At 49.3% G+C, this 13738-nt stretch overlaps 1 protein-coding gene across 4 annotated transcripts in view; it reads left to right on the plus strand.

Annotated features, from left to right (window-relative positions):
• Window positions 1-13738, plus strand: part of PLCH1 (phospholipase C eta 1) — a 64052-nt gene that overhangs the window by 15141 nt on the left and 35173 nt on the right. For all 4 annotated transcript variants that reach the window (XM_084529175.1, XM_084529176.1, XM_084529177.1 and 1 more), the window contains exons 4-5: window positions 11326-11472; window positions 12275-12518. In XM_084529175.1, the coding sequence (XP_084385301.1) occupies window positions 11326-11472; window positions 12275-12518 (391 nt within the window). The remainder of the gene's footprint in view (window positions 1-11325; window positions 11473-12274; window positions 12519-13738) is intronic.

The raw sequence follows: 13738 nt of genomic DNA on the forward strand, positions 1-13738 counted from the left end.
CTGAGGTGAGCCAGTTGCCTTCGGACTTTTCCCTTTGCAGACAGGCAAACTGCTGCAGCCTCTTGGAGGATGTGCTGGCTTCAGGCCTGGCTCCGGCTGGCAGGGCTCGGCACCGGGTGTAGGACCTGCCTTTGCAATGGAGAGTTGTCATGGTGATTTTGTTCGGGTGAATGTACCTACAGGTGTTTTCATACCTCTTGGCATATGCTCCCCCCAAATTTTGTAGAAGTCTTCATTTGTTTGCCGCAATGTTCTTGCTGACACGTACAGTGTGCTCTAATTTCTAAAGCCATGTAGCATCAAAGCACTTCAATTTGTAAAATGAATGTTATTTTGAAGACAGAATAATAAGGAGCATATTAATGGTGAGAGAAGCTTTCTTACAGAGCAGACTCGGTGGTAGAGATGCTCGTGTACAGCTCCTATCACGTATAACAATGCTAGGTTGGGAATGCAGCGCAGTTATACTTGTATCACATTACCGAGTGCAATTCGGTGTACCAAGAATTAACCTGAAGGCTGGTGACAGCTCATTTCTCTTTTGTTGTTGAATTGTGGCTGTAATACATCGATTCATTTGGATGCAAATGTATTGACAACTGTCTAGAGGCTTGGGAGTGATGACTTGATGAGAAGTCATCTTGTGAACTGGGGTGTGAACTGCTGGTGGGGTAAGGGAGCAGCTCTCCCATTTCCCTCGTCACAGCCGCACTGGGAGGCACTGGTCTCTGCAGAACGGGACTGCTCAGCGCAGCCATCCTCAGCTGACAGTGTGGGTAGCAGCGTGAGCTTTTTGGGCAGCCAGCAGGGATCCTACAGTGGCTGTGGGGTTTGTTCCGTGTTATGGTCTGGGTTGTGTCTGCTGGGTGTAGGCAAGGCGTGTCTTGTGCTGTGCTGCAGTCCGTCACGCCATAGAATCAGAGAATGGCTCGGGCTGGAAGGGACCTTAAAGACCACCCAGTTCCAACCCCCTGCCGTGGGCAGGGATGCCACCCACCAGATCAGGTTGGCCAAGGCCCCATCCAGCCTGGCCATGAGCACCCCCAGGGATGGGGCATCCACAGCTTCTCTGGGCAGCCTGGCCCAGTGCCTCACCACCCTTACAGCCAAGAACTTCCTCCTAATGGATCCTAAAAGATCTCCATCCTTTTTATAAGCCCCCTTTAAGCATTAAAGCCCTGTTGGAAGTCTCAGTACTCATGTTAGCAGCAGCTGAGCACTGATGATTTCTCTGTAAGTAAAACATCCATCAGTCAGCTCCACTTGTCTTGCCCTCGGTGTGACCAGCAGGTAGAACTGCTCTCACCCTCCCCTGCCCCAATCTCTCTATCACCCAACTTTTCCCTGGCCCAACTGGACAAATCCTGCCCTCCTGTACCGCTGTCAGTCTCTGAGGATGCTGCTGGGCATTCCTTTGGTGCTGATGTTGAGGGGCAGTGCAAGACCCAGGAGCAGCAAGGCAGCAGCAGGGCAGAAGTGTGCAGGGGGGCGCCCGCCTCCTCCCTGCGCTGCCTGCCCGTGCTGTCCCCTGGGGCTGTGTCCTGTAAGTCAGAGTGGCTCTGCACATCGCTCAGTGCTGGCTACAAACCTGAGTTCAGTAGCACTGACTTGGCTTAAAGAAGCACGGTAGTTAGCCAGCAGCACGGTAATTTCTTATAGCTACCGGGAGAGTTGGTGCTCGGCGTCTCACCGGAGACGACTTGTTCTTACGAAACCGAATGCTCAGTGATGCACAGGCTGAACCATTTGCATGCTCTGCGCTCTAGCTGGCCTCGTTCTGAAGCACACAAAAGCTGGCTGTTCCCCTCCGGGCTGGGAAGAGAGAGGAGGAGAGGGCGCAGAACGTGGCAGAGGGGAGCGAGGCCGCGGGGTTCTCGCCTTCACCTCGCAGGATCCCGGGCTGCAGCCCCGGGGAGCTCCTCGCAGCCGGGGTGTTTTTCCTCGCCTGCATTCAGCCTGCGTCACTCGCCCGCTCTCCAGCTGAAGCACGGGAATCGGTTCCCTGGGTGCCTGAGGGATTTCCTCGGGCTTGCCTGAGCCGCTCTCCTTCGGGCGTTACAGGCACTTAATGCCTGCAGCGCCCTGATCGCGGCACCATGCGTGCGCCTCTCGCACCAAAAGTGGTCGCTGCTCCTGCCTGCCCGCAGCAGCAGCACGGAGCAGATGCTTCCAGCTTCCCCACCGGGCTGTGCTTTTCGGCTTTGAAGGAAGTTGCCTCGTATTGCCTCTGGATTTGTTTTTCTCTCTCTTATGGCTCGCAAAGATCTCACTGCTCCTCATAAAGAGCCGCGCTGGCGAGGTTCTCCTGGACTTGTATGGATTGCTTCCCAAATGTTTTCCCTCCGGAGACGTGAAGATTAAATCGAGGCTTTCCTGCAGTGAGAATTTCCGTTCTACTTGCCAATAATGCATAAGAGTGGCAAATTTAATGGCAGACCTTGAAGTATATAAAAATTTAAGTCCAGAAAAAGGTAAGGATGTTTGAGTTTGTAATTACTAGGGGAAGAGCTAAAAGCATGTCTGGAAGTGCTTATAGAAAACTAAGTGCACTGTATGGCTGTGACTGGTAACTCCTCAGTGCTGTAATTATTTGGACATCTTTAAAAATGGCAAACATAAATATTCCTGAGCATTTAAGAGGAAAACATGTGTTGCTCTTTTTTTTTGAGGTGTGTGTGTTTCAAATCGAAAATACATTTCTCCATGCAAACATGTGAACTGTATGGGAGATACTGCTCCTGCAGCATGGGCAAACAGAGATTGCTTTTTATCTTAAATTATTACAGATGTATTTGCCTTTAAAAACATTCCTGACCTCTTAATCTATTGGCCATTTTGCCACAGCATAGCTTTCCATGGGGAAGAGTGGCTGTGTTTTCTAGCAACACTTATAAATAGAATGCTAACCCGTACGCAAGCGATGTGTAAAATTCTGATCAAAGAGCCGTGGATGAGAAAGATGCATCTTGTCAGGAATGGTAGGGGACTGGTACAAAGGAGGAAGACATCTTGAATAACTTTCTTCGGGAACTTTTGATTTGTGGTGTCTGATTTTGTTCAATGTAACTCAGTGCTGGGTGCAAAGTAGTGATTAAGCCCCTGAACGGCTGTAGGGTAAATGCTGTATAGAGGGGGAGAACTCTTTGAATCTAGCAGGGGTAACTCTATATGGCAAATAATTTTTAACTAGTGGAAGTGGTGGGATATTGACACAGCTACCCTGTAAGAACTGAGAGCACTTAAAGGAGCTGTCAGTTATTTGTATATCCCATTGGGGACGTCCTCATCGGCTAGACTGGGCATGCTGCGGCTGCAGACACGGCGCTTTTATCTTGGAGGGTTGTGTTTCACAAAGCCCGACATTAAGTTTTGATGCACACGGGTAGGTAAAGGAGGGCAGGTGTTACTCCATCTGCTTGCTGAGACACGGTGGGTAATGGATACATCCCCATTTAATAATTTACGAGTGTATTGGAAGTACGAGAGCATTGGAAGGACTTTTTGGAACAGCCCTAGAAAAAAGGCGTTGGGTTTAACCTCTGAAGCTGTTGTAGATGTGTGTGTGTGTACAGATAAATGTGTATTGTGCCAAAGCGTCCAGCTGAGGGTGAAATCCTCTTTGAAGTTATTTTGTCGTCCCTTTTCCATCAGCAAATGTAGCAGCAGCCGCTAGATGAGTGCTCCTCTTGCTCCTTAGTTTGTTGCCTGGCCGGGTGGCAGGAGCATGGAGCACAAGGCAGTGTCCTGTTCCATCCCGTCCCATCCCATCACACCCTGTCCTGTCCCGTGCCATGGGTGAGGTGTGCGGGGCCGCTGCAGCCTGTGGGCACGAACACCTCCAGACGTGTGATGTGCCCGATGTCCCCGTCTGTGGCCGGGTGTCTCCGTGAGCCTGCCCACACCGATCTGTGCCCTGATGGCAGTGCCCGGTTGAAGCGGTGCCGTGCCGCTGCCCGGAGCAGCCCGGCGCTCAGCCATGAGGTACCACAGGACACCACTGCTCTCCACCCACCATCGGTGTGGCCATAAGTGTGACCTTTGGGACTGCTGCACCCTTAAATCTATCCAAGCAGCTACAAACTGGGTATTGAGAGCCTCTAACAGTGTGTGACAGATAGCGGAACGAGCTCTGGGCGAGGAACAGACAGGTCTGAGCGGCTGCTGGGGCCATCAGCCTGCTCCTGAGAAGAGCCTGGTTGTCCAGAGGTTTGATTTCCCTAACACCTTGAATCCACCACAGCACTGCAACAAAGCAGGGCATGCACGTGGCAGCTCCGAAAGTTTTCCAGCCTCGGGGTGTTCGGTTCGTGAGGAGCGAAGGATCTCGTGGGCAGCAGGTCACAGAGTCGGTAGACCAGCCAGCAGCTAAGCTCTGTGCTTCCTAAATACCTCATGGTCGTGTATTGCTGCTCCTGAATCAAGTGTAGTTGTGTGTCAGTGAGGCTGCAGAGCACTGCTACCACGTGAAGCACAATTGAGGCATCTTGGGGAAGCCGTGGCACGAAGGTCAAACTGCCCAGGTTCCGAGGCGTTGGGGCCACTGGCAAGGGTGTGGGTGTCCTGCCGTGGTGGGCAGCACCTGGGTAAAACCTGGAGCCTGCCGAGAGCCTCTGAGCTCCTCCCAGCGCAGATCTTCCCTGCGAGAGGAAACATTTATTTCTGTGCTTGGGCACGCATTTTGAAGGAGCCGTTTCAGAAGGCTGTGGCGCAGCAGGCAGCTTGTTGGTATGCCGGCAGCATGCGGCGCTGGGCGAGTGCTCCTCGCTGACAGACCTGCGGCTTGCGGGGAGCCAGGGGCTCGCGTGGCCTCTGGGTGACAGGAGGGCTCGCTGGGCTCCCTGCCTGCCGCGGGTCGGGTATTGTGATGCCCAGCAGTGTTGCAGGTGTCTGGCTGGGAGACGTGTCCACACATTGCCAGCAGGAACACTGCTTTGCATGGAGCTCGAAGGCACAATGCGTTTTGTCAGTAATAAAATTACCTCGGTGTCGGAGACTGTCAGCTCTTTGTTTGCCCGCAGCTGACTCACTGTGGGTGACTTGCGCCCAGGTAATTTGAGAACAGAATAGATAACCACGTTCGGTAGGAAAATGACTGTTTCCGAGAAGTGGGAATAAATTAATTCATACCATCAGCCGGACTGTGGGCTTCATTCATTGATTTAAAGGTTAATTAACTCCACCTTCAGCTCTGCTGCGCTTTTCCCCATCCTGCTCTCTAGGGGAGCCCCAGCCGGGGATTGGTGTGGATGTGTGCGGCAGCCCGAGGGGGCAGCGGTGCTGTGGGCAGCCCGGTGCCATCCTGGGCAGGCTGTGGTGCCGTGAGGTGCCGGGCTTGCCGCGGTGTGCTGCTGGTGCTGCTAAATTCAGGCAGCAGAAGGCTCTGCTCCTGCTGCAGCCGGGGCAGCGCCTCCTCCGCTCGTCTCTGAGGGGACGGGAGCAGGCTTGTAGGGGCACTCTGCTGGGGTTTTTCTGGTTTTGTTTTCTTGGACAGGTTTTGGGGGGGTAAATATAAAGGAGTGGCATATCAGGAGGGGCAAAAATATAAATAAATCAGACCCAGCACAACAGGTTGCTGTGGGACCTGTGTTTCACCAAAGTATGGGGCAGTGCATCAAGGACTGAAGGACAGCGGTGATGGTCAATCCCTTACAACACAGGCAGGCTAAAAACGAGGCATGCTTGGCTCTCAGGTGTGTGATCCTCCTGCATTATGTATTTTTAGAGGGCAAACATGGGATTTAGGAAGAGAAAGAACCTGTGCCTTGCTGTTCTCCGCTGTGTCCAGAGGCTCAGCCCCTGGCAGAGCCAGCTTTATACCCCTGAGCAGCACGCGGTGACCCAGCCAGCTCAGCGACCTGCCCCACCATCATCCTGTTGGGGGCTGTGGTGGGAGCCGTTCGCCGCCTCTCCCCGTCTGCTGCTGCTTCTTGCCCTTGGGTTAGGGTGTGCAAACCCGGTAACGGTGTTTGCTAAATAAACCTACATTTCCTGGTCACTCTAATCAAGTGACGGCGTATTTTGGCGCTTGGCCACATGTGTGGCTAAATGATTTGCACTGTTGGTAAACGACCAGTTCTGTGCTCTTCTAGGAAATTTAGCAGTCCTCAGCCCTCCTGGTTGTGGAGGCACCAGAGCTCTCCCCCTGAGGATTTTTTTGCACTGCCAGGCTTGTCAGTGTTTGGATTCTGGTGTATTTCTGGGTGCTGCCCCAGCAAGAAAGGCTGCGCAGTGCTGTCAGGTATCAGCCAGAGAGAAGGCACAGAGCTAAAGCTTCCCACTCTGAATATGGAAAAAAAAATCATTGAAATTGATTGTCCTGGAAGCATCACGCCAGCGAGCTCACTATGGCAGGCTAACCCAGCAGGTACTAGGAAATATGGATTACTCAAAATCAGAACTTCTGGGAGATGCCAATCCCAAGTCTCTTTAAACAAACAAACAAATAAAAAAAAACATACCTTGTAGGTCTCAGGTCTAAGAAAAATTAAAACTACGCTGATAATTTCTTTTCTCCCCTTCTGCTCCCCTTTGTTCTCAAGCTTCACCCCTTTTTTGTTTGCGTATTTATTTGGTGAATTTACAGGCGTGGGTTGTCCGTCAGATTTAATAATTTCCTTGACTGTCGGCCATCCACAGTTGTTCTGAGCAGTCAGCTGGCATTCTGCTGCTTGCTCCCCTTGCTTTAGGATTCTCTGCTCCCCTGAGGGCTGGAAACGCCCGCAGTTTCCAGCAGTGCCTGCCCACTCATCAGGCTGTGCTGAGGTCTGCAGAGGTGTGGGAGATTGTCCACCTCGTGCCAGTGCTCATCTGTGGGCTTATAATTAAATCCACCCTAAGAAGCTTAAAGAGTGAGAGACTGCGAGGGGTTGGAAGAGTTACAGCAGGGCAGATAAAGTTCTGGGTAAATATGAAATGCAGAAATTAAAACAGTCCTGACCTGGGACAGGGTTCCCCCAGGCTTCCCTCCAAGCATTGTCCTGGGCTTGTTGCTTGTCCCGCACCAAGGTGGCAGCGGTGCTTTGGTGGCATTAGCAGCGAGCTGCGTGATGCTCCAGATGTTGGCGCTGCCCTGTGGGATTTAGCTGGGACGTGTTCCCTGGCAGACGGGCAGTAACAGGCTGTAGTGGCATTAGGGTAAAGGCTCCGAGCATCCTCATGACGAGGAGATGGCTGCAGAGCAGGGTGGCACGCTCTCAGTCTCATCCAGAATATCTTCCACCATGGATCGTGCTAGTGTCACTGTGTGCTGTTCTCTGCTTCATGCGTTTGGTTTCATCACACCCTTCCAGTGTCTGCTCCTGGGAACGAGCCCGTACATCCATCTGGCTGCTCCCCAGGCTGGGTCTGGGCATCACACCACAGCCTCCACCCCGCACAGCAGTGCAGGTGCCCCAGGTGCCGTGTAGGATCTCAGGGAGCTGCACCAAAAGGGTCACAGGCGATGCCCGCAGCAGTCCTGGCAGTGCATCGGGGAACATCTCCTGCTGCCGGGGGCTCTTCTGGCGCTGTTCTTCTCTGAAAGCAGACTGACAACCCCCCCGCAGAGCGCCTCGCTGAGCCGGAGCTACCGAGCACACAGGCACAGCTGGGGAATGTCAAAATGCAGGGAGAAGAGCTGATGTTACAACTGGAATTGACTCCTATTTTGTGGGTTTATTTCATCTCCTCAAGCTTAATGTTGGCTTAATGCAGATTGCGTATTATTTAGGAACGCAATTTATATCCTCCTTGGCAATTAGACTTCTCATTGTTTGGTAATGCTCTTTCGCCTTATTTAATCTTCTCATTTGGTTGGATGGCTGTAACATCAGTCCATAAAAACAAGACAGGAGACCGAACATCATCTCCATGCAGGCAGTGGTTCCTGGAAGGCACTGGAAAACAACGTGAAGTGAAATCCCCATCAAACTGGCTAAAATCCCATTTGTTCAGAGTCTGTGCTCCACAGGCTTTGCTGTAGGCTCTTGGCAGTGGAGTTTTGCCACTAGGAGTTAGCTGACAGCGTTACCTTGGATAACCACAAACCAAAATACAGCAGGAAGAAGTCCCAGGCCTGCTGCTGCCATTGCTAATTTTTTTTTAAACTAAATATGAATTTTTAACCCAGGGAGGCTGCCCAGGGCTGGGCCCGAGGCACAGCCTCGCGTGCGGCTCTGTTTGCGGGCTGATCTGTGCCTCTGTGTCCTAGGGAGCCGTGCTCAGGGCCATGGCTGCTTCCCTCACTGCTCTCATGTGCCTGGATATACTTAAAGTATGGCTAGGGAGAGCACTTTATTTCCCTAAATATTTTCCTTCTAGTGCCCACTAAGGGGTCCGGCATGCCTTAAGGCTTCCCAGTACTTGCAGCAGCGGGCAGGTGTGTGCGTTGTGATCGCCGCTGTTGGGATTTAGCCCAAATGAGTCAGAAATGAGCAGGAACCAGGGCCGGGGCAGGGGATGGCTGCTGAGTCTGGCACCAGAGCAGTGGCTTCTGCAAGAGCTGCTCCCCAGGGCAGCACTCAGCCATCCCCTGCTTGCTAAAGACCCGCTTGCACACGGGGACAGATTAGAGGAGCTGGGTGGAAGGTGGCGGCGGCTGATTTGGGGCGGATTAGAGTGCTTTCGAACGTCAGGCCGCGTCTGGTCAGTGCTGGGCGCTCCAGCTTAGTGCTTGTGGGCTGCAGTGAGATTTATTCTGCGGCGAGAGGCAGCCTCGGCAGGTGCTGTCTGCCCAGCCTGAGAGCTTTCGGGGGGCATCCGGACCGCCCTGGGCTCCGATGGCTTTCCTCCGGGCTTCGGGGCTCTGCCAGGTGGTGGGCAGCGTGGTCGCCTCCGAGAAGGTCCAGCTGGCACAGATGGGTTTGTATCTGGTTTGGTGTTCGATACAGAAGCAGCTCCTTCTGAAAAGATGCGTGTATTGCTGAGCAAGGCGGTCACCGCTCGATCTGAACGTTAAAAAATGCTCTCTGCACTCAGGTCTGGTTTGCTCTAAATGAGTGTTGTGGGAGGGTAAAAGGAGCCTGGTCTCTTGGTATCGTTAAAGCCCGTTAACCTACAGGGTGTCTGTTGGGGTGATTTTAGGCTGTCAGGAAGGTTTGCTGAACTTGGGAAGCAGAAGTAACTTGGCAGCTTTCAGATTTCTTTTTTCATTTGAAAGTAATGCTTCAAATATACAATGCATAAGTGTGATTTTTTTTTGAATTTCTGGATTAATGAACTTTATTTATTCTTGTAGTATAAGCTATGCTGTATTCTTGTCTATAACTTTAATTCATTTTCAGGCTTTGGAGAAAAATGCACAGGGAGTGCTTGTGTCAAACACCGTAATGTGGCAAGCACGTCACGCTTCCCTGAGTTCTGGTATATGGCTGCCCTGAGGGGCTGCTTCATTTTTATACATTTATTTATTTATTTCAGTATTCCTGGTTTATCTAGAGCATTAAATGTTTTTCTGGAACCCGTTTTCCTGTTCCTGCAGTGAAAGTGTTCCTGAGCCTCTCTCCTGGAGCTTCCTCCTGCCCTGGCTCTGTTCAGGCACTTGGCTGCGTTCAGGTGCTGACCCACGGGGCCCTCTTGCAAATGCCCTTCCAGAGGTTGAAATCAGCACACTAAAATAGGTTTTAAAAGACCTCGTTTCTTGTGTCTGCCTGTTTCATAGGTAGCTGAAAGGAGAGGAGGGTGTATTTTGTAAATTGGAAAGGGGAAAAAAAAAGGAAAAAGCCTTCTAAAATTGAAACCCAGCGGGGCTTTGAACGGCATGGAGCTTTCTGCTACGGACACGTGTGCAATAGGAACAATGCTGTGAACCTCCTTACCCCTCTGCTGTTCTGACCGAGATGTTTGCATCTGGGTGGTATTTCCAGAGATCTGCAAGAGTGCAAGCACAAAGCTGGTGCTTTTTCAGGCCGTGGGCTTAGTGCAGGTGGCACCTGAGAAACAGAGAATATTGTGATATTCACAGGAACTGCATTTCTTCCACTCTTCTGTGTTGGTGTTTTAAAATCTATTCATGTAACTTTGATTCTCAAGTCTGTCTGAAAATGTGTATGGGAAATGTGTCTGTGTTAATTACAAATGGGATGCAGAAACATGAGGGCCATTGAAACTGCAGGAGAAATTGTAAAGTCTTTTAGGATTTTCTCCATGTTTTCTGGTAGTTGTAATTATCTGCTTGTGGCCCATTTTCTGCTTTTCTTTTATGAAAGAAATGTAGTCCCCTTTCTGCTGCCTTTTGCTAGTGGTGCTCAACCACACCCCGGGGAGCCCCTCTGATTTCTGTCACGGCTGAGCTGACGGTAACAGAAAGACTTATGTGAAACTTACTTGTGTTTAAGACTTTTATTAATAACTGATTACGGATTAGGTGCAAAGAAGCAGATTATCTGTATTGAGTAGCTCATAGCTCAACCTCTTCCTAAGCCAGGCTTGCTGCAATGGATCGCTGGCAGTGAGATAAAAACCTGTGTGCGGTGTGCGGGTAGATAACAGCTCAGGCTCGCACCTCCATGTGGTCCCGCACGGCCTGTTCTTGGGGACAGCCTCAAAGGGCTTTATTTGGGAGCCAGAGTGTAAGCAAACCATCCAGGAGGTGAATTTGGACTGATATGAAGTGAGGAGGGGCTATGGGGTTAAAACCAAGGGAATTTAGGAAGGTGGATATACGTGTACTGAGATCAAGGGGAAAGGTTATCTTGAGCCTAGAGTTTGGAAAACTGTGGGAGGGATGAAGTGGAGGAGATGGGGCTATCTTAGTCAAAACAAAGAGAAACAAACCCTCATTGTCCCAGATGGGATGGACTGATAAAGAGAAGTTATCCCTGTGTCTGCTTGAAATTTGGTAGCAGGCTGGAGAGGCTGTAAATGCGTGTGTAGCAGCGGGGAGGGATTGTGTATTTCTAATTCCATTAGCGGTTCTAACAGTGTCAAAACAGCGAGATCTAAGCTAAGGGATTACTGAGCCCAAGGGAACACGGAGTTTGGACAATGGTCTGACCACTCAAAGCTGGCAGAGTGCTGGGTTTTAGTTACAGCGCTGTGGCTAATAGTATCAAACCAAAATAGTTACAGGAAATATGCACAGAACAACTACAAAATATTTTCCTCCAGTATTTGCTTGAGTTTTCTTCCTCCTTTGTTGTGAAGGTGTTTTGGCAGATGCACTTTATTTTCTGATGTGGAGCCTGGTTGTGAAGAAGAAATGGTATGTCTGTGGCACAGTGCCAGTTCCTGGCCATGAAGGTGAAAGGCAAATGTTTTATGGCTGGGAGATGTTTGAAAGCCATTAACTCGTTTTATTAGCGGAGTTGGATGGCCATTTGGTTGAATTTATTCTGTTCTGCTTAACAGTTGAAAGATGCATGAGTGTTATGCAGTCTGGGACTCAGATGGTTAAGCTGAAGAGTGGAACCAAAGGGCTCGTTCGTCTCTTCTACCTGGATGAGCACAGAACCTGCATCCGATGGAGACCGTCCAGAAAAAGTGAAAAGGCAAAAAGTAAATTTTTAATGTCTTAATTTCTGGGGCAGTTCAGCATTAGAGCTTGAATTACAGACAGAAAAGTGAGCAACATCTTTTGGCTTTATTATATGAATGCTCTTCACTTATTTTAAATTTGGGATGATACTTAAAATGAAGGTTGTCAAAAGTGTGAGTAGAGTTTAAGCACCTACCAAAAGCTTGGGAGAATAAAAGGAAGGGAATGTAGTTCAGCGGCATGTGGACATTTTCCATGTGCTCATGTGAATTGTGAACAAACTCAGTGGGGACCCAATAACTATGCTGATCTATTTGAAATGTATGCACCACAACTTAAATATAGAACCAGAAAAGCTTAGATGGACGTTTCTTCATTGTAACAACTGATAACTTTCTTTAGGTATTATTACATCTTAGAGTTACTGTGTAGCAGTGTTTCTCATTGAAACTGTTCCTGGTTTAAACTAGCAATTCAAATCAGCAGTGTATTAAGTAAAATAAGGACTGGAAATACAGAGAATTGTCCTGTAGGCTTGAGATTTTAAAGCAAGCAATTGGCAAGGCTGCAGCCAGTGACAGTTGGTGCTTTTGGGACCGGGCATGGCAGCTGAGGGCTGCAGCGGAGCAGGGCCGCTGTTCTGTGCGTGCAGTGTAGGCAAGGACGAGCCTTGGTGTCAAAAAGCCCTTAGTGATGTGAAGATCTAATATTAAAAATCATTTAATGGTTTTTAGCCTGAATAATACAAAATCACTGAAAAGCAGAAAATAACTGGGTGATTATTATGAGTATGTTAATTTTTGGTTTCCCTTTTCCCCTCAGTTGTCATCGATTCCATTTACAAAGTCACCGAAGGCCGGCAGTCCGAAATCTTCCACCGCCATGCGGAGGGGAACTTTGACCCGAGCTGCTGCTTCACCATTTACCACGGCAACCACCTGGAGTCCCTGGATCTGATTACCTCCAACCCAGAGGAAGCTCGCACCTGGATCACGGGGCTGAAATATTTGATGGCTGGGATAAGTGATGAGGACTCGCTTGCTAAGCGACAGAGAACGCACGATCAGTATCCTTTTACAAGCCTGAGCAACGGCTTTCAATTCAGTATTTCCTGTTTATTTTTTTAGTGCATTTGGTACTGGGTGTTATTTCACCTCAAGATAAGTGCCAAAAATTTTGCCACTGATTGCAATAGAAATATTAATTAGATTTGACGAGGACACTTACCTGTGCAATAAGACATCAATTGTGCCTTAGGAATTGGATTAAACTGTGTTTTTTGTTAGTGAAATCCCTACTGGAGGGTACAGAAATAATTCCTTTGTAGCTGTTCCTTTTCTATACTTCCCTTAAAATGAACATTTTGTGTGTGAGTATGTGCAGCCTAGTGGGTCTGGGGTTCGTTGTGCTACTGGCCACCTGTGAAAATCCTGAGGTGTCCGCCAGGGAAGGATTTCTGTCTTCTTCTGTTTGCCCACCTGTGCCTTTATTCTCCCACTGTAAATTGCAATGCCCATTAGAAGGCACCATTCCCAAGATATGGGAACTGATGGGAGACTTGAATTTGTTGGCCTCTGCACAGCTGAAACGTGAACTTTTTTTTTTGAGTCTTCTGGTAAATTGCCTGGTGACTTCAGGCCCTCTCCATTTCTCTTGTTTGGGGTGTGTCAGATATCTGTGCCTACTGCTCAGCCTCCATTGATCGTCAGAATGACAAATCTTTAAAGCTCCTTAAATGTCTTTTTAGCCTAGTAACCCAAATGAACTTCTGGCAAAGACTGCTCACTGAATATTTTCTGGATGTGCTTTCTTTCACAGAGTGTTTACTAGTGTGTCAAATATAAAGAACACTCTTCCCCCTAAACAAACAAAAAAGTCTTGATTATAATTGTAACCTCTTTCCTGCCACGTGGAAGAATACAAAACAATCACTTGTAAATACTCCTGCTGGAGAATATACACACACGGTATTTAATTCATATTTTCAGTGTTTAATTCTGATACAAGATAGGCACAGATCCGTTTGGGGGATATATTGCATGCTCTGCTGCACACACACTCAGCTTGCTATATTTATCCATGACTTTTTCCGAGCTGCACATATCTGCTCTATGGTGAACCATCACTTCAAGTCTTGTTTGTGTTATCAAATGCGGCAGCTGGGAGACTGCAGACAAAATGACCCGGTAACAGCTCCAGCTAGAGCAAGGATTTAGGAAAAGCTGCAAAGGAATATATGTGCAAAAAGGAGGTAAAATTCACTGGTTAGAAAGCAGAGAAGTTCAC

Source organism: Aythya ferina, assembly GCF_964211825.1.
Source record: "Aythya ferina genome assembly, chromosome: 9".
Lineage (NCBI taxonomy): Eukaryota > Metazoa > Chordata > Aves > Anseriformes > Anatidae > Aythya > Aythya ferina.